Here is a 20,790-nt window from a genome sequence, read left to right as displayed (position 1 = left end):
TTTGGGGGGAGGGTTTATCATTTACATATTAAAGTATTTTCAGATGAAATTCTTTGCCAGCCTCCCTGATTGTGCAGTTGGTAAATGCACAGTGGTACCGAGAACCCTCCACCGAAGCTGGTGGAGCAGGCATACTTGGAGACCCTCTGATACTGGGCGTTGACACGCTATTCGACATTTGGGAATTATCACAGGTGAGCCTGGCTATCCCATGAGCTTGCTTCTAATGAGAAGTCTCTCTTTTTTTTTTTGTTTTCCTTGCGTTGGTATCCAGCGCATGTGGAGAATGAAGAGCAGTACATCGAAGTTCTGGAGAGCTTTGGGAACCACCATCTATCTCAAAACAAGAACGAGTTGTCCACCGGCTTCCTCAACCTGGGTGTGTTCACGCGTGAAGTAACGGCACTCTTCAAGAACCTGGTAAGCTTGCTCAGCTCTCCATGAATCGAAGGCTGTTGTTCATGTCGGGCTTTCACTAAGGCTCTGGAACATTGAAGTCAGGTGTCATAGGTTTATTAAACATATAGCGCACTCGCAATAGTACTTAAACATACACCCACAGGGTCGTACTTCCACTCTCACCTGCTGATGGGAATCCTAATGCGTTCCAGTTGAGCTCAGCATCTTGGGCCTTTACGAATCTAAATACTAATAATACACACTGCCAGTTTGTATACATTTCTCTCACTCCCCTCTAAGTGGCAGTCCACTCATTTCTACATTACATAATTATATAAAAGTTAGAATGCAACTCCATACAAGGAGAACTTAATTGCCGTATTCCTTATCAATAACTTTAATTTTCATTAACCATCTCTTTTTTTTTATGTTGGGCTAATTCAAGTCGTTATAACTCCATTATTTCATGATCCCCCCCCCCCTTCTGCTGCTGAAACTCTCATCTGTGCCCTTGTTACCTCTAGACTTGGCTATTCCGATGCTCTCTTGGCTGTCCTCCCACTTTGCACCCTCCGTAAACTTGAGTTCACCCAAAACTCTGCTGCCCGTGTCCTAACTCGCCCCAAGTCCCGTTCACCCATCAGTCCCTGTGTTTGCTGACCTGCATTGGCTCCCAGTCCGGCAATGCCTCCGTTTTAAAATCCTCATGCTTGTTTTCAAATCCCTCCGTGGCCTCGCCCCTCCCTATCTCTCTCATCTCCTCCAGCCTTACAACCCTTTGAGATCTCAGTACTCCTCCAATTCTGGCCTCTTGCACTTCCTCGATTTTAATTTCTCTGCTGTTGATGGCCGTGTCTTCAGCTGCCTAGGCCCAAAGCTCTGGAATTCCCTCCCTAAACTTCTCTACCTCTCTCCTCCTTGAAGACGCTCCTTTAAAAACGACCTCTTTGACCAATCTGTCCTAATATCTCCTTATGCGGCTCGGTGTCAAATTTTGTTTGATAATGCTCCTGTGAGGTGCCTTGTGGTAGCGAGTTCCACATTTGCACCACACTCTGAGTAAAGAAGTTTGTTTTGAATTCCTTATTGGATTTATTAGTGACTATCTTATATTTATGGCCCCTAGTTTTGGACTCCTCACAAATGGAAACATTTTCTCTCCCTCTACACTATCGAACCCCTTCATAATTTTAAAGACCTCTATCAGGTTACCTCTCCGTCTTTTCTTTTCTCAGGAAAAGGGCCCCAGCCTGTTCAATCTTTCCTGATTGATATAACCTTCCTGTTCTGGTATCTTCTTTGTAAATCTTTTTTGCACTTTCTCCAATGCTTCTATCTCCTTTTTTGTAACGTGGAGACCAGAACTGAGCACAGTACTCCAAGTATGGTCTAACCAAGGTTCTGTACACATTTAACATAAATTCTCTGCTTTTGAATTCTGTTCCTCTAGAAATGAATCCCAATGCTTTTTTTTGCACTTTTTATTAATCTACGTTGCTACATTTAATGATTTGCGAATCTGTAGCATTCGATCCCTTTGCGCCTCCACCCCATTTAGACTCCTATTTTCCAAGTTGTGGCCTCCTTTATTCTTCCTACTAAATGCACCACCTCACACTTGTCTATATTGCCCTCTCCTTGCTGACTCAGTGGAAATAGATTTTCCCTCCAAGACCTCTTCATTATCTTGTACATCTCTGTCAGATTCGCTCTTGGCATTTCCCGTTTCAGTGACTAGTCTCTCCTCCTATTTAAAGCGCTTCGTTGTCTTACGGGATCTTGTCTCGTTTCAGTGCCCAATTGTGTGAAGTTACCATTAGTTCAATCTATGCTGTTTAAAGCTTACAGATTACATCCCTAATGTAGTCAGCTGGGGAACTCTAGACTTAACAATCCACCTGGTCTGAGACTCTGGGGTGATGTATATTTTTAAATCACAATCTCTTCCTTCAAGTTTGGAAAAAAAAATGAGTCTTGTTTTCCAAATTAAAACAAAAAGATTATTTTTGACTGTGTTGGGTCACGGTTGCTACAGCAACAGGCTTGCATTTCCCTTTCGTTGGAATGGCCAAACTATGACTGATCTCACAGTAATGTCAGAGTGCAGTTTCCTTACAGCATTTTTAAAAAACATATTATTGTCCCTGTTGTTGGGGGTTCTTAATGATCCACTAAAGAAAGAACTTGCATTTATAAAGCGTCTTTCACCATCTTGGGACGTCCCAAAACTCTCTACAGCCAATGACGTACTTTTGAAATGTGGTCATTGTTGTAATGTAGGAAATGCGGCAGCTAAAGTTGCACACAGAGAAGTCCCACAAACAGCAGTGTGATAATGAGCAGATAATCTGCTTTTAATGATGTTGGTTGAGGGATAAAGATTAATAAAACAGCCAATCACATTTCTTATACTTGAAAACAAGCTTACAAATGTTAGCTTACTATTGTTAGCCTTCGAACTCCATCTTGCAGACTTGCTTCTTCAGTCTGGGTTGAACTGGTTGCTTAATTGCAACATTTGATACAGTGCTGCTTGCAGTTTTGGGATGTTCTGTAACTTACTGTACTTGAGCTGACACATCATTATAATGGTAATTAGAAAACCAGGGATGGAAGGAGAACCACAATAAAGCTATTTTGTAACGCTCTCTCTTTTTATTCCCCTTTTTTTGGATAGATGTTTAGTTAAGGAGGGGAAAAATTCTTGCACCAGGCTGGAAGTCCACATGTGCATCTCTCTAGTCAGAGTAGGTTCAGGTTATTTAATCCAAAGCTGAGTATCCAACCCCATATTCTATTTGCCACCAAGACTTCCTACTTCCACCACTAATATCGGCTGTCTCCATCCCTGCCTCAGCCCATCTGCTGCTGAAACCGTCATCCAAGCTTCCGTGTCCTCTCGACTTGATTATTCCAAATGCTCTCCTTGCCGACCTTGCACCTTCTGTAAACTTGAGCTCATCCAAAACTCTGCTGGCCCTACCCTAACTCGCACCACGTTCTGTTCACCCAACACCCCCTGTGCTCGCTGACCTACATTGGCTCCTGGTCCAGCAACACCATCATTTTAAAAAAAACCAAATGATCATACTTGCTTTCAAATCCCTGCATGGCTTCTCGCTAACCTCCTGCAACCCTCCCAAATCTCTGCACACCTCCAATTCTGCCCACTTGCACACCCCGGATTTTTATCGCCCCATCATTGGCGGCCATGCCTTTAGCTGCCAAGGCCCTAAGCTCTGGAATTTCCTTCCTAAACCTCTCCGCCTCGCTACCGTGCTCTCCTCCTTTCTAAGTCGCTCCTTAAAACCTACCTCTTTAACCAAATGTTTGGTTACCTGCCCTAATATCATGTGTGGCTTGGTGTCGAATTGTGTTTGATAATGCTCATGTGAAGCACCTTGGGACGTTTTTGCTACGTAAAAGGCGCTATATAAAGAAAGACTTGGATTTATATAGCACTTTTCACGACCACTGGACATCTCAACGCTTTACAGCCAATGAAATACTTTTGAACTGTAATCACTGTTGTAATGTGGGAAATGCAAGTTGTTGTTGTAGTGGTAGGTTTGGTCATGATGTCCCTACAATCACAGTGATAATTATTGTGCATGCTTGAATAAAGTGTTGACCTGCATGCAGCTAGCAACACTTTATGCCTTCAGTACGATGCGGTCTTTGAATTTTGTTTGCGCTTGATAATATGCAAATATAATTTTTCTAGTGACATTTGCATATTTCTCTTTTCACAAGCCTGGTAAAACTCATTTTAGCAAAGTTATATTGCCGGAATGACCCAGCAAGTTGAAGGGGATTTCCAAAATGGTTCGAGGTAATTCTATCCATCCCGGTGTACTTGACCGGGCTTTACTCAAGTATGTGCAAAGGCGATCTCAAAGTCTAAATGAAAAAGGGCTTCAATCTCAGTGGGCCCCATCACATGGAAAGGTTTTAATGGAGAGCTTGGGTTTCATTTACTCCAGTGCAGTACCGAGGGAGTGCTGTACTGTCTGAGGTTCTGTCTTTCGAATGAGATGCCCCCGGGTGGACGTAATATATCGCACAGCACTATTTCAAAGAAGAGCAGGCGAGTTCTCCCCAGTGTCCTGGGCCAATATTTATCCCACGACCAATATCATTTAAAAACAGATTATCTGGTCATTATCATATTGCTGTTTGTGGGAGCTTGCAGTGTGCAAATTGACTGCAGTGTTTCCTACATTACAACAGTAACTACACTTCAAAAGTACTTCATTGGCTGTAAAGCGCATTGGGACATGAAAGGTGCTATATAAATACAAGTTTTTCTTTCTTTTACATCCAAGCCTCTTAACTCTTCCTTTTGTCTCCAATCAGGCAGTGAAACTTTGACTTGCTTGAAAACTGTTGTCCTTTTTCCATGAAGGATTGTAATAGTGTTGATTATCTGTTTACAGACTCAAAACATGAACAACATCCTCTCCTTTCCATTGGACAGTCTGCTAAAGGGGGATTTGAAGGAAGGAAAAGGGGTGAAGTTACTTCTCTTTTTATATCTGTCTTTTGAAGAATTGTAACCTTAATACCTCTGTTCAGCGTGGGTGTGTAACTGAATACAGTGCTGGTATACCAGAACATTGTGCAGTTGGGAGACTTGATTTTCGATCTCCTTCCGGTTGCATGACATCTGGCAAATTTTATAGAATGACAATGGTGTGGTTTATGAGATGTCTACACTGTTCACTCCCCTTGGCTTGTTGGGGAAGGTTGTGTAGAATAGAGATGAGGAAAGATTTCTGCAAAGAGATTGAGTTATAAGTAAAATGTTTGCTTTTTCTGATTTGATGCAACGTGAAATGCCATTAAGTTTTGTTCTTATTATGGGCTGCAGGGCCTAGCCGTGGCAACCTGGGCTTTGAAGCCATGGCAACTTGAACTGATGAGTTGGGGTTGCCAACCCTCCAGGATTGACCTGGAGTCTCCAGGAATTGAATATTAATCTCGAGGTCACTACAGGAAAACATGAGAGAAAAATTGTGGGGGTGATAAATAAGTTGTTCATTTTTGTGATTTTCTTTGAATGTCTTTGCTTAGTAGTTATAACAATATTGCAGATGGGGGAGGGGGAGCAAAGTCTGTTTGGACGATTCTTGGCCATCAATCAATCGGGTAATGAAGAGTCTGTTCGCTTTCCAATTGGCTGTGGGAAGGCGGGGCATCATGAAGGTGGACATTTTGGCCGACCAATGGTGGGGGCAGGGCGGTTCGAGGTCATGTGATGAAATCTCCTGGACTATGTCTAACCAGAGTTGTTACCTCTCTGTGTGATGATGTGCTTTTGTTCTGATTGAATTTTGTGGGGCTGGAGATTTGGAACGGGCCAGTTTTAGCACTATTCTCTCATTGCTGGGTAAATCCTAAATCTGGACATGTAACGGGATTCCACTTCAAAACAGTTCAAACTTCCCCCTCCTTCAGCCTGGGAATTCAGGGCCTATATATGGCCTCTTGTGAGGTTCAATGGTTGTAAGTAGGTGGCTCACAAGACTTTGGGGGGGGGGGGGGGATTCAGGGGCACTCCATTTTGGGGGTAGTGCTCCAGGAAGGAAGTGGAGGGCTAAATCAGAGGCTCTACTTCCTTCCTGGAGCGCAATGGGCAGCAGGCGAGGCGGTGAGTGGAGCAGCGTTGCACACTGGGACGTGCAGCGCTGCCGCGTGGAAAGGCTCCTTCCCTCCATTAAAGGGAAGGGCCATCGCTGCAGGCTCTGCAAAAAAATAACTTGCCTTCTCCCCGACGACAGCGATTCTGCCCGATCAGCCCGATGCACTGAAGCAGAGTGCCAGGCTGATCGATCGCGGGCACAGAAGACTGGCCAAAAACCTGCAAGAGAGACGGTATACTTGCCTCGGCCACCTCGCCTTTAAGCATCGCCCCCGAAGCGCCCGGCCTCCCAATGCACGCCTCCTGTTGCTGCCGGAGTTTTCGGCTGCCGATGCTGCAAGGGGCGGAACGCAATTTCGGGTCCGCGGCGATGACGTCACGATCTCTGAGCGAAGGAGGTCATGGCGCAACACCGTAGCGCCGCCGCAAGTGGATGTTATCGCTGCGCCCGGTCGAAACCCAGTTGGCGCCCGTTATCACTCCACCTCCTTCCCCTCCACCGACCCCCCCCCCCCCCCACCCCGAGGCAATAATGGGAGGTGCTAAGGGGGCCAATTTCTTGCCTTTGGAATCTGCTGCTGTAAGTGTGATAATAACGGCGTGGTGGATAGAGAACCTATTGGCCTGCCTTTATTAAATGGCACTGGAGAGTACTGCGCAGAATCTACTCCGGCACTTATTTCTGCCCTCCCCTAGATCTTGGATGCTGAGCCCAATTATATTGCAACCTAGACGCAGTCTCACCAGGCCAACTCAGCACAGACATGACGACTGATTTTTCATGCCTGCCTGTGTGTGTGTGTCGGCTATTCACTGGATACATTTGCTGTATATCCTTTCACTCTGGTAACGCTGTATTGGAGTGAATCTGCAGCAGACTTGGCAGTTGTGGAGGGGGCAGATGCTGCCAGCCTTTGGATGGCACTTGGACTCCGTCTTCTGGAGTCACTCCAAGTACTGATGTGAAAGTGGTGTTATTCATACTCTGGGTTTACTTGAAACATGGCACTCCCTTTAAAATAAAATGACATGAATAAGGCTTTGTACTGCGGCAGAATTCTGAATTCAGCTTGTCACCTCTGATTTGAGTCTGAAAAGGAACAGTGTGCCTGTAATTTAACCGAATGTTTGACATCCACTTTTCACTGGTTTGACAGCTGTGTGCGCTCGCTGTTGTATCATTGGAAACTGGCAACACAAATGGAAATGATATCTGTTTTAATATTTCAACGAAAAGTCACCACTGGGGCATGGAACATTTCCCTCACACTTTCCACTCTTTTTTGAAGTAATTATTGAGGCCTTCCATGTGCAGTCTAATGTGGCCAAATGCTCCTTTTACTCTGATCCAACCGTGTGTCTTAACCCCCTAGCCTCCCTTACAGTACTAGTATGACACTCCCAGCAGTCTCGGTGACCTGCCTTGTGGGTACGGTTGTCAATTTGGTGTTGAGGTATAGACCAATCCATGTTGTGGATTCATGGCCACTAAGAAATGAGTTGAGGCTGCCTAATCTCAGATCTGTGTTCAGCTGACGGGGGGGAGACATTTAGTCTCCTATTGAATTAATGCCTCTTTAGTCAGTCTGGATTGAATTGGAGTCCAAGGAATAACACACTGCTCCATCTCATAGAATTGTACAGCACAAAAGGAGGCCACTCGGCCCATTGTGCCTGTGCCAGCTCTTTGATCTCCACCCGACTCAAAACTTGATTCCACGTATGTGGTCTCTCGGGTGACGGGCTCTATCCTGAATGTAATGTCAATGATATCAGCCTGTTTTCTGGAGATAACGTAGACTGAGAGAAATGATTGTGTTTGCAAAGAGAGGAGGATAAAAAAGATGTGGTTAGCAATGTGATATTGAGCCTGCTGCTATGAATGCATTTATTCTGAGATTCTAATCTTAATTGTGTTGCCGCATTATCCAACTGGTGTGCTCGGGAGCTGAGCTTGAACACAGACTCCCCATTGAGTTATCTGGCTCATCCATTGCTTAATATTATTCAGTCCTGACCTGTGTGCTTTGTGGCTGTGCTCACAGAGGGAGAGAGAGAACGAGCTCCTTACAGCTCACCCTTTCCAATAGTCGCTGACTCTGAGTAGCAATCTCCAGTATAGCAGATTTGCAACCCATTCAGAGGTGAAGTAAATTAAACTGGTCTTTCTTCTCTATCTACAGGACCCGAAGAAACTCATTGAAAAAGCTTGGAAGGACTATGAGACCAAAGTGTAAGTACCAGTTCTATAGAAGAAGCTGCTGATCAAGGAATGTATGAAGGCCCTTGGGTTAGCATTTTTCAGCTGAGACTAAACTCAGGCCCTGTCTTGTGGTTAAACATCCCTTGTCGATATTCAAAGAATAGGACATTTTCCTGGTCTTGTGGCGAACAATCCACACTCAACTATTCTACCAAAAATAAAACCGTTTAATTGGTAATTCCCCTCATTGCTGATGATGGACTGCCTTGTATTAAGTCACTGTACTTCGAATCATAGGTTCGTAAAACACAGGCAGGTGCCATTCGGCCCATCATGCCTGTGCCGACTATTTGAAAGAGCGATGCAAGTAGTCCACTCCCTTGCCCTTTCCCCATATCCCTGCAATTTCTTCCCCTTCCAAGTATTTATCCAGTTCCCTTTAGAAATGTATTGTTGAATCTGCTTCCACCACCCTTTCAGGCAGTGCATTCCAGATCATCATAACTCGCCGATTTAAAAAGAAAAAGATTCTCTTCTCGCCTCTGGCTCTTTTGCCAATTACCTTAAATCTGTGTGCTCTGGTTACTGACCCTTCAGCCAATGCAAACAGTACCTCCCTATTTACTCTGTCAAAACCCTTCATGAATTTGAACAACTCTTAAATCTCCTTTTAAAACTTCTCTACTCTGAAGAGAACAATCCCAGCTTCAGGGAACTGAAGTCTCTCATCCCTGGTACATTCTTGTAAATCCCCTCTGCACCCTTTTCAAAGGTCTTCAATGATGTAATTTGTCATGTGAACTGATTTGAGAGCTGTGATGAAGTGCTGGAGAAGAGGTGATCTGAGCTGTTACAGGTATAGGAGCAGGTCTGGCACTAGACTGGAGGTGCAATTTTTGCTTTGTGTTCTGATATTTGCTTTTATTGATGGAAATTTGATTGGAATCTTAGTGCATATAGAATCATAGAAATTTATAGGACCGAAGGAGGCCATTCGACCCATCATGTCTGTGCCGGCCAAAAAAATTATCCAGCCTAATCCCACTTTCCAGCTCTTCATCTCTAGCCTTGTAGGTTACGGCACTTCTAGTGCCTATCCAGGTACTTTTTAAATGTGCTGAAGGTTTCTGCCTCCACAATCCTTCCAGACCCCCACTGTTCTCCTCAACTTCCCCCTAATCCTTCTATCAATTACTTTAAATCTATGCCCCCTGGTTATTGACCTCACTGCTAAGGGAAATAGATCCCTCCTATCCACTCGATCTAGGCCCTCATAATTTTATATACCTCAGTGAGGTCTCTCTCAGCCTCCTCTGTTCCAAAGAAAACAAACCCATCTCTCTCTCTCTCTCTCTTTCTCTCCCTCCCTCCCTCTTTCTATCTTTCTCTCTCTCTTTCTCTCTCTCTCTCTTTCTCTCTTTCTCTCTCTCTTTCTCTCTCTCTTTCTCTCTCTCTTTCTCTCTCTCTTTCTCTCTCTCTCTCTCTCTCTCTCTCTCCTTTCTTTCTTTCTTTCTCTCTTTCTTTCTCTCTTTCTTTCTCTCTCTCTCGGGAGATCGATTGATTTTTGGATACTAAGGGATATGGAGGATAGTGCAGGAAGGTGAAGTTGAGGTAGGGAAGTCCTGCTACAACTGTACAGGGCGTTGGTGAGGCCACACCTGGAGTACTGCATACAATTCTGGTCTCCTTATTTAAGGAGGGATATACTTACATTGGAGGCAGCTCAGAGAATGTTCACGAGGTTGATTCCTGAGATGAAGGGATTATCTTATGAAGCAAGGTTGAGCAGGTTGGGCCTATACTCATTGGAGTTTAGAAGAATGAGAGGTGATCTTATTGAAACGTATAAGATTCTGAAGGGGGCTCGACAGGATAGATGCAGAGAGGATGTTTCCCCTCGTGGGGGAATCTAGAACTAGGGGGCATAATTTCAAAATAAGGGGTCGCCCATTTAAAATGGAAATTAGGAGGAATTTCTTCTCGGAGGGTCGTGAATCTTTGGAATTCTCTTCACCGAGAGCTGTGGAGGCTGGGTCATTGAATATATTAAGGTGGAGATGGACAGATTTTTAATGATAAGGGAGTCGACCGTTATGGGGAGCGGGCAGGGAAGTGGAGCTGAGTCCATGATCGGATCAGCCATGATCTTATTGAATGGCGGAGCAGGCTCAAGGGGCCGAATGGCCTACTTGCTCCTATTTCTTGTGAATGGATGGAATAAAAATTGTTTTCAGTTAACAGTTTTAGAAATTTCAAGAGCACTTGGGTCTAAAACCGGCTAACCGGCGACCCCACCCAGCAAGCACCTGGGATCTGTGTGAGTAAGCGTTTCCTGTGCCTTTTGACCTGAATTTCCAATTGCTATAACCTCACTTCCTGTCACGGAAGCCCATCTTTCATTCACTCCAGGATGAAGCTTTCCCTGGTCTTCGAAGAGTTTTCCATTGGGAATAATTTGCATTGTTGGTTCCTGACGTTGACCACCTTTTCCATTGTAAAATTGTTGTTGACCCGGGCTTCTGTCGAGAAGCTTCTGGACTTCATGCTTGTTTTGCACCTTGGGATATTTCCGATGTTGAAGGTTGTCGAAGTCTGAGAGTTGTTGTTGATTGATGAAGTGTTTAGCATTTAGAGGAGGAGAGAGAAGTAAACCGTTAAAGACTCTTGTTATTCCATTTTAACTTCCTGTCCCTCGCATAACGTTTAAGAAACATTTGGTGAACCAAGAAAGGGAAGCAGTTGTGAAATTTGACCTAAAGTCCAGAATAGAGTCTTGAGGCCGGGGAAAAATTCGTCGAATTCAACTTTTTTAAGGAGTGCAAAAAACAAGTTCTTGACATTTCAGTTCCTTGATATTTCTTTCAGTCACAACCTAATGTTCCTTGTTTTGTGTTTGTTGGGGAGGGAGCTAAAGAGAAAGAAAGAAAGAACTTGCATTTATATAGTACCTTTCACAACCTCAGGACGTTCCAAGGCACTTTACAGCCAATGAAGTACTTTAGTGTAGTCACTGTTTAATGTAGGAAATACAGCAGCCAATTTGCGCACAGCAAGCTCCCAAAGCAGCAAAGTGATGATCAGGTAATCTGTCATTTTTTTGTGATATTAGTTGACGGATAAAAATTGGCCAGAAGAACTCCTCTGCTCTTCGATGAAATAGTACAATGGGATATTTTATTTTCTCCCTCGTGTTTCTCTAGCTTCCCCTTAAATGCATCTATGCTAGTCGCTCGTCGTAACAAGTTCCACATTCTCGCCAACTCTCACAAACATAAAGTTGTATCTCCTGAATTCCTTATTGGATTTATTAGTGACTATCTTATATTCATGGCCCCTAGTTATGGTCTCCCGCCACAAGTGGAAATAACTTCTCTACGTCTTAGCAAACCCTTTCATAATTTGAAAGGGCTCTATATCGTGTCACCCCTCAACCTTCTCTTTTCTAGATAAAAGAGCCACAGCCTGTTCGGTCTTTCCTGATAATTATAACCCCTCAGTTGAGATGAATCGGATTGTGGTCTGGAGGGAAGGAAAGTCTCTAACATGCCAGCAAATCCCCACTCCAGGGTCCCACGTGTCGTTGGACGGACATTACGATTTTTGTCTGGTGTCTAGGGCTGTCATCAAAGAGAAAGCACCTGGAGGTGTTTGGGGCAAGCCCTGCTCGTGTTGTGATGACTGTGGTCGCTCGGTATGGGCAGGACCAGTCACTGTGGGACTCTGTGCATGGGTCTAACTTTGAATAGCTGAGCTCTTTGTTGTGTTTTTTTTTTGTTGCTTTTCAGCAACAAGATCGAAAAGGAGAAGAAAGACCGTGCCAAGCAATTTGGATTGAATCGTTCAGAAATCAGTCCCGCCGAAATCGCAGAAGATCTGGAGAAAGAACGAAAGATGTTCCAACTCCAAATGTGTGAGGTAAGTCGTGACGCAGGTTATTTAAAAATATATATTTTTTTTATCTGTCTATAATCCTCGAAAGAAAGAACTTTGATTTATGTATCACTTTTCATAACCTTGGGACGTCCCGAAGTGCATCACAGCCAGTGAAGTAGTTTTGAAGTGTAGTCACTTTTTGTCCAGCTGAGAAAGTAGGGGGGGGGCCTCTGTTTAATGTCTCAGCTGAACACTAGCATCTCTGATAGTGCAGCAATCCCTCAGTACTGCACTGGGCGTGCCAGTCTGGATTATGTTCATAAGTCCCTGGACATGAACCCACACATGAATTCATACATGTTTTTACTCCAAATTTAAAAAAAAATACATAAACACACAACAAAATATTCAATCAATATGTATAATTTGATGAGAGAGCGCTTATTTACCTCTTCAGAAATGATTATAAAGAACATAATATGACTTTTACTTCGATTACAGAATAGACCACGAAATAATAATACTGGCCCTTCAACAGATAAGATTAATACTGCATGCTTTACTACTTCGAGATGAGAGTGCTACCCTGGAGTTGAGGCCACGGTCTTATTGAATGGCAGAGCAGGCTTAAGGGGCCAAATGGCCTACTCCTGTTCCTATTTCTTATGTCCTTATATGTTCTTATCCACTGAGCCATGGCTGACACCAATCTACTGTACCTTCCCCTATTTACTGTATAGTTCTATTTACCGAATGTGTATCTATACCAACAGTTGTGTGTTAATGTGTATCTCGCCAGAAAATGTTGCATTTTCAAAGTCTGCATCACATTTGCACCTGATTGGTTCAAATAACGTTTATTAAATGTCAGCAAAGCACAAACCATTTTTAAGAAAAAAAACATGTTTCTCAAGTTGTTTGCTCTCATTACATAGAATTTAACAGCACAGAAACAGGCCATTCGGCCCAACAGGTCTGTGCCGGTGTTTAAGCTCCACACGAGTCTCCTCCCACCCTACTCATCTCGCTCTGTCAGCATATCCTTCTCTTTTTCTTTTCGTGATGATCCTATGGTACTATTTGAAGAAACCCTTACTATTCTCCTGGTGGCCTGGCCAACATTTGTCTTCAATCAATATCACCAAAAACAAATGAACTGGACAATCAGACATTTCCCTACATTACAAAAGTGACTGCGCTTTAAAAATACTTCATTGGCTGTAAAGCTCTTTGGGACATCATGAAGTCATGAAAGGCGCTGTATAAATGAGAGTCTTTCTGTCTTTACGTGAATGCAAGATCCTTTCTTTCGTGTCAAACTCCATTACTGTCCTTGTATTGCTCCCTGTTTTGCTCACAAATGTAAATGAACAAGAAGTTAAGAAAATCTAAATAAGCACGTCTTCTTTTTCTTTCTTGTGGTATCTGTGAGCACAAAATGGCTGCTGTATTTGTACAGAACAGTGAAGTCCTGCACTGTAAAGTCATTCATTTAATGCAAAGTACTTTGACCTGTTTCTCCAGGAAATTATAAGGCACTAGATTAAGTTCCTTTTTCTCCATCTGCCTACTAACAGCACGGAGCAAATTATTTCCTCCCTGCTCTCTGAATTTTGCAAGGGAAGCAAGGGTGGGGGAATTCCTCAGAATGTGAACTGATCGTACTTGGTTTGTTTTGCAGTATCTTCTCAAAGTGAACGAAATAAAGATTCGAGAAGGTCCTGACCTCCTCCAGAGCCTCATTAAGTACTTCCACGCTCAACAAAAGTAAGTCATTTTCTGCCGTCCATTGTCTGTACAAGGAATTGAATCATAGGGGCCGAAATTCATCAGCCCACCGCCCGCTCCAGCCAGCATTCCTCCTGCAGATCCGCGCACTGCCGCTGTGGAGGTGGCCTGGAGTGGGCAGGAGGGGAGAGCCACCGGGAACCGCCTGCTGACGTCAGCGGACGGCTGAGTGGTGCAACTGAGCTCCCCCCCCCATCGAGCTCCCAGATTCCTGCGGGCGGGAGTCGGTGCCAGAACGGGGGTGGATCACCAGCGACTTATCTGCATGGGGTCCCCTGAAGGGCTTCCGATAGTTTTTGTATTTTTTTTTTAATGGTGATTTTTTTTTCAGGTCTCCGACCATCCGTGGGCCCGACTCCATCCTCGGCGGCACTTGGACGGCAAGTGCCTCTGCCGCCGGGAATGAGACCTCCCGCCCGCTGCCACCCAGATTGGTGGCGTACGTCGTCCATTTGCCGCCCGTCGATCTTTGAGGGACCTCGGCCAAGAATATCCAGCCCAAAGTACCTCGGCAGTCACCGGCGGCACTTGGGTGGGTGGAGGCCTTGATGAAAATCGGCCCCGTAGAATCATAGAAGTTTACAGCACGGAAGGAGGCCATTTCGACCCATCGTGTCCATGCCAACCAACAAGAGGCTATCCAGCCTAATCCCACTTTATAGCTCTAGTCCGTAACCCCGTTGCATCGTTAACCTAGAACCTAGGAACGGGGTCGGCCATTCAGCCTCTTGACCTGTTCCGCTATTCAATTAGATCATGGCTGATCTGTATCTTAACTCCATCTGCCCGCCTTGGTTTTGTAACACTTAATACCTTTGCCTGACACAAATCTATTCATCCCCGTTTTGAAATTTTCACTGACCCCCAGCCTCAACAGCTTCTTGATGGGAGAGAGTTCCAGTTTTCCACTACCCTCTGTGTGAAGAAGTGCTTCCTGACATCGCCCTGAACGGCCCAGCTCTAATTTTAAGGTTGTGCCACTATACACCCCCACCAGAGGACCTGCAGTGTCTCAGGCATTCTTTAACATTGATTTGCCTCATAACTCACAGATTAGGTTTGGGGTGTGACTGAGGATTACTTGAACAGGTAGAGTTGATTCTTGAGATGAAAGGGGTTGGCTTGTGAAGGAAGGTTGGGCCTATACTCATTGGAGTTTAAAAGACTGAGAGGTGATCTTATTGAAACGTATAAGATTCTGAGGGGGCTTGACAAGGTAGATACAGAGAGGATGTTTCCCCTCGTGGGGAATCTAGAACTAGGGGGCATTGTTTCAGAATAAGAGGTCGCTCATTTAAAACGGAAATGAGGAGGAATTTCTTCTCTGAGGATGGTGAATCTTTGGAATTCTCTACCCCAGAGAGCAGTGGAGGTGGGGGTCATTGAATATATTTGTGGAGATACAGAATTTTGAATGATAAGGGAGTCAAGGGTTATGGGAAGCGGGTGGGGAAGTGGAGTTGAGGCCAAGATCAGATCAGCCATGATCTTATTGAATGGCGGAGCAGGCTCGAGGGGCCGAATGGCCTACTCCGGTTCTTATTTATGTTCTTGACGTTTCAGGTCAATGACCCCTGTGTCTGATCTGAAACATTAACGTTACCTTCCTCTGTCCACAGATGCCGCCTGACCTGCTGAGTGTTTCCAGCATGCACTGTGTTTCTATTTTAGATTTCCAACAACCACCGTACTTTGCTGTTTTAAAGTTGCTGTTTTAAAACTGGATTTCGGCCAGTGTAGAGTTTTGTAATGAGTGCAATGTGCTGAAATCTCCAGCGAGATTTGTGCTGGTGGAGGTTTGGCAGTAACTGAGGAGGAGCTGTAGCTGCAGGGGAAGGAGTCTTCACTGTAGCGAGCCCTCTGAAATATTACACTACAATCCACTTAAAAAAAAATGTTCTTCCCACCCTGCTAAAGCTGCTAGGTTTTGCTGGCTGATTTCCCCAGTTGCCTATTTTTATTTCAGATTCCAGCATCTGCAGTATTTTGCTTTTGTATTAATGTTTGATTCACTGTCACTTCTCTTCCAGGAGGGCCCACCTTGAAGAAGTTCTGCTCTCCCTCTGACGAGATTGCCGTTTGCCTAAGAGTTCTGATGAAGGGTCACAGACCTGAAAGGTTAACTCTGTTTCCCTCCACAGATGCTGCCTGACCCGCTGAGATTTTCAGCATTTCTGTGTTTTATGCCTGTTCCTCCTGTCTGATTCCAGGCAGTAAATTTTAACAGGCCATTCCACATTGGTGGACATCACAGTCCCACCCTCTCTGCACATGTCCTCTCCAACAGGGCATCGCTGGATAGCGATTTAGGTGTGTGATCTCTGCATGAGTCAGTTTCTCACTTTCTCCGCCCTGGAGCAAATTGCCAACGCAGTGATTTGAATCGTGAGCTCTGCCGCTGTCGTGTGTGGGCCAATGCAAAGCCGCTGCTTACCTTTTTTTTAATGCATTTTTCTTTTTCTTTTTAAAGTTTTTTCCAGGATGGTCTCAAGGCAGCTGAAAGCTTGACTCCTTTCGTAGAAAAACTGGCTGTGATTGTACACTCGGTGAGTATTGTAGCATCATAGAAATGTTGCTACCAAAAAACAAATTTGTTTGTGTTCCTCCACCTGGGAGCGATCAAATCGAATCCCATCTCACTGCTCTTTCCCTGAACACCTTCATTATTTTTTCCTGATCGAGTGTTTAAAATTCCCTCTTAAATGACAAAAAATTGTCTCGGCAGTAAGAACTTGTGTAATCTCGCTTTAAAAAAAAAAATCAGTCTTCGGGTTGTGGGCGTCGCTGGCAAGGTCGACGTTTATTAGCCAGCCCTAGTTGTCCTGAGAAGGTGGTGTTAAGCTGCCGCTTTGAACCGCTGCAGTCTGTGTGGTGAAGGTGCTCCCACAGTGCTGTAGCAGTTTGAGACACACGCTAGTCCCCTTCATAGAGGCAGTTCAAAGTCAACAATGCTGGTGTGGGGACTGGAGTCACACGTAGGCCAGACCGGGTAGGGACGGCCGGTTTCCTTCCCTAAAGAGACGTTGGTGAACCAGTTGGGTTCCTGCAACAATCCAACAGCTTCATGGTTACTTTCTACTGATATAATCACGTTTTACTTCCAGATTTTTAAAATAAATTGAATTGAAATAATCGTATTGCTGTGGTGGGATTTGAACATGCATTCTCTGGATTATTAGTGCAGGCTATAGTATTCGTAATAGATTCTAGTAACATAACCATTACACCATAATCTGTCTTGTTTCAAAGTTACTGGACAGCATAGGAAAAAGGAATCTTGCCAGAATTTGCTTTCTCCCTCCCAGAGCCCAGGGACACACAGGCCTAGGACCTGGAACTCCCTTGCCCTGTTTGGCTTCGGTTCACACTACTGTTGCCAACTCTGGCTGGACGTATTCCTGGAGGTTTCATCACATGACCTCTTGCCTCCAACAACTCCACCCCACGCGCTTCCGCCATTGGTCGCCCGATACATCATCACTGTGGCCAATCCCACGGGCAATTGTAAAGCGAACAGACTCCTCCCCTGATTGACTGACTGAGGGTCAAGAATCATCCAATCAACCGTTACTCCCATCTCCAATATTTTTATAACTAATAAAGGTATCCAAAGAAAATGGAAAAAGCACGGGGTTGCTCGCAGCATGAATCTTCAAGACTCCAGGATAATCCTGGATTATTGGCAACCCTATTTCACACTAGGTGGTGCATTTACAAAACTGAGCCGTGGACAGGACCAAATGTATTTAACTAACATGGGCCCATACTGGGTGAAGTTAGAGCGATTGAGGGGAGAGACTGGAGCTTGTGTCCCTCTATGAATTGCTGCCCGTAGTCTCCTGGTATAGCAAATTATTACTGTTCAATCACTGTATTGGCTGCAGTTTCAGGCACTTCCTTGTTTTTCTGGCTTGCTTTCATCTTCCAGAAGTTGGTACTTGGCTTGAACAAAGGAACCGGCGTAGGCTATTCGGCCCCTTAAGCCTGTTCCGCCATTCAATGAGATTATGTCCGATCTGTATCCTAACTCCACCTTGGCTCCATTTCCCTTAATACCCTTGGCTAGCAAAAATCTATCATCTCCTATTTACATGATTAATTGAGGTAGCATCTACTGCTTTTTAGTGGGAGAGTGTTCCACACCTCTACCACCCTTTGTGTGAAGAAGATTCCTAACTTTTCTCTCCTGAATGGCCTGGCTCTGATTTTAAGGCCTCCTTGTCCTGGATTTCCCCCCGCCCCCTGACTAGCAGAAACATAACGTTATTGGCTGTTGCCCTGTCATGTGTTTTGTGGGCACATCCTCTATGGGAACTGGGCTTGTACAAAAGCACCCTATTCAAACACTGACTGAGTGCAGTCAAAGGCAAACGTATATCCTTGGCTCAGTTGTTTTGTATCCCTCGCCAGTACTTGGCTTACCATTCAGTCCTTCACCGAGGTGCAGCTATTTTTCAGGTGAGACCTTAAACCGAGGCCCGGTTTGCTTGTTCAGGTGCACATTTTAAAAAAAAAAAGAAAAAAAAAGAACTTGCATTTATATAGCATCTTTCACAACCTCTGGATGTCCCAAAGTGCTTTAACAACCAATGAAGCACTTTTGAAGTGTGGTCACTGTTGTAACACAGAAAACGCAGCAGCCAATTTGCACACATCAAGACCCCGCAAACAAATGCGATAAATGAACAATAATTTGTTTTAGTGATGTTGATTGAGGGATAAATATTGGCCAGAACACCGGAGAGAACACCCCAGCTCTTCTTTGAGATAGTGCTGTGGGATCCTTTACATCCACCTGAAGGGGCAGACGAGGCTTCGGTTTAATGTCTCATCCGAAAGACACAAATCCCCAGTTCTAGTCTAAGAGTTTGTTCGGGAGTTCTCTGATTTCCTGGCTGACGATGCTCTCTAAACAAATATCTCCCTCCCTGCATCGCGATTAACCGGTCATTCACATCACTGCTATTTATGAGATGCTGCTCGTTCAAAATGGACTGTGTTGCATTTGCCTATACTAGAACATAAGAACATAAATAGGAACAGGAGTAGGCCATACGGCCCCTCGAGCGGGCTCCGCCATTCAATAAGATCATGGCTGATCTGATCATGGACTCAGCTCCACTTCCCCGCCCGCTCCCCATAAGCCCCTTATCCCCTTATCGCTCAAGAAACTGTCTATTTCTGTCTTAAATTTATTCACTGTCCCAGCTTCCACAGCTCTCTGAGGCAGCGAATTCCACAGATTTACAATCCTCTGAGAGAAGACATTTCCCCTCGTCTCTGTTTTAAATGGGTGGCCCCTTATTCAAAGATCATGCCCTCTAGTTCTAGTCTCCCCCATCAGTGGAAATATCCTCTCTGCATCCACCTTGTCAAGCCCCCTCATAATCTTATACGTTTTGATAAGATCACCTCTCATTCTTCTGAATTCCAATGAGTAGAGGCCCAACCTACTCAACATTTCCTCATAAGTCAATCCCTTATGAGGAATCAACCTAGTGAACCTTCTCTGAACTGCCTCCAAAGCAAGTATATCCTTTCGTAAATATGGAAACCAAAACTGCACGCAGTATTCCAGGTGTGGCCTCACCAATACTTTACATAGCTGTAGTAAGACTTCCCTGCTTTTATACTCCATCCCCTTTGCAATAAAGGCCAAGGTACCATTGGCCTTCCTGATCACTTGCTGTACCTGCATACTATCCTATTGTGTTTCATGCACAAGCACCCCAAAGACCCGCTGTACTGCAGCACTTTGCAATCTTTCTGTATCATAGTTCCTGCACTCCAATGTATTTTAATGTGGACGCATTTTGAGATGTTCCAAAAATGCGATGAAGTACTACATAAATAAAATTCTCATCCTTCCTTCTGTTCAAATCCCTCCATGGCCTGTCCCTCCCTGTCTCTAACCTACTCCAACCCTTTGAGATCTCTGCGCTCCTCCAATTCTGGCCTCTTGTGCATCACCAATTTTAATCGCTCCACCATTGCCGGCCATGTCTTCAGCTACCTAAGCCCTAAGCTCTGAAATTCCTTCCCTAAACCTCTTTCCCCTTTCTCTCCTCCTTTTTAAGACTCTTCTTAAAACCTACCTCTTTGACCAAACTTTTGGTCACCTGCCCTAATAGCTCCTTCTTTGGCTTGGTCTCAATTTTTGTCTGATCAAGCTTCTGTGAAGCGCCTTGGGATGTTTGACTGTGTTGAAGGCACTATATAAATGCAAGTTGATTTTATAAATGCTGATATTGTAGTTATTTGGATGACATTTGGTGAAGAGTTGAGTTTGGCTGTGAACCCCTTCGTTCCAATAGTCAATGACCAATTACTGACTCTCTGTATTTATGCTCACTGTAGCTAGGATATCAGAGGGCTGTGAACCATGAACTTTCAGGAGAAGAGTGAAGAAAGCTTAACTTTTTAAAAATTAAACAAAGCATTCTGACCTACCTGTATGTTAACCTGTTGTGTGCTGGCTGAGACCCCTGTCCGATGGGCAGATTTGTTCTTGCTTTAACGAGTATTTTCTTCCTGTTGGTCTGAAGCTGAAGCAGGCGCAGGATGAGGAGATGAAACAGCTGACCCAGATCAGGGATTCCCTGAGATCGGTGCTCCAGGTGGATCACAAAGAGGTAGGTAGCAGTGGCACCAAGCAAGCTCATTGCATGAAGGTGTCTCGAAGGAGAGGACCAGACAGTGGACGTAAGGTGGGAGGGGAAAAGGGAATGACAGAGGGTCGAAGGAGAGGCAACTGGGCAGGAAGTTTGAGGGCAGGACTGCAGTGACTAATCGAGTATCCACCAATAGTGTATCTTTGGCCGCTGTCTTTCTCATTCTATAATTTTACATAAGAAATAGGAACAGGAGTAGGCCATACGGCCCCTCG

At 44.6% G+C, this 20,790-nt stretch overlaps 1 protein-coding gene across 5 annotated transcripts in view; it reads left to right on the top strand.

The window, feature by feature from the left end:
* Nucleotides 1-20,790, top strand: part of LOC139279771 (arf-GAP with SH3 domain, ANK repeat and PH domain-containing protein 2-like) — a 102,906-nt gene that overhangs the window by 33,754 nt on the left and 48,362 nt on the right. For all 5 annotated transcript variants that reach the window (XM_070898977.1, XM_070898974.1, XM_070898973.1 and 2 more), the window contains exons 3-9: nt 275-420; nt 4,836-4,910; nt 8,224-8,273; nt 12,029-12,158; nt 13,798-13,883; nt 16,375-16,450; nt 20,450-20,536. In XM_070898977.1, coding sequence (XP_070755078.1) covers nt 275-420; nt 4,836-4,910; nt 8,224-8,273; nt 12,029-12,158; nt 13,798-13,883; nt 16,375-16,450; nt 20,450-20,536 — 650 coding nt within the window. The remainder of the gene's footprint in view (nt 1-274; nt 421-4,835; nt 4,911-8,223; nt 8,274-12,028; nt 12,159-13,797; nt 13,884-16,374; nt 16,451-20,449; nt 20,537-20,790) is intronic.

The sequence above is a fragment of the Pristiophorus japonicus genome, chromosome 14, assembly GCF_044704955.1.
Source record: "Pristiophorus japonicus isolate sPriJap1 chromosome 14, sPriJap1.hap1, whole genome shotgun sequence".
Lineage (NCBI taxonomy): Eukaryota > Metazoa > Chordata > Chondrichthyes > Pristiophoridae > Pristiophorus > Pristiophorus japonicus.
The sequence above is the reverse complement of the archived record's forward strand: the minus strand, read 5'-3'. Positions and strand labels throughout refer to the sequence as shown.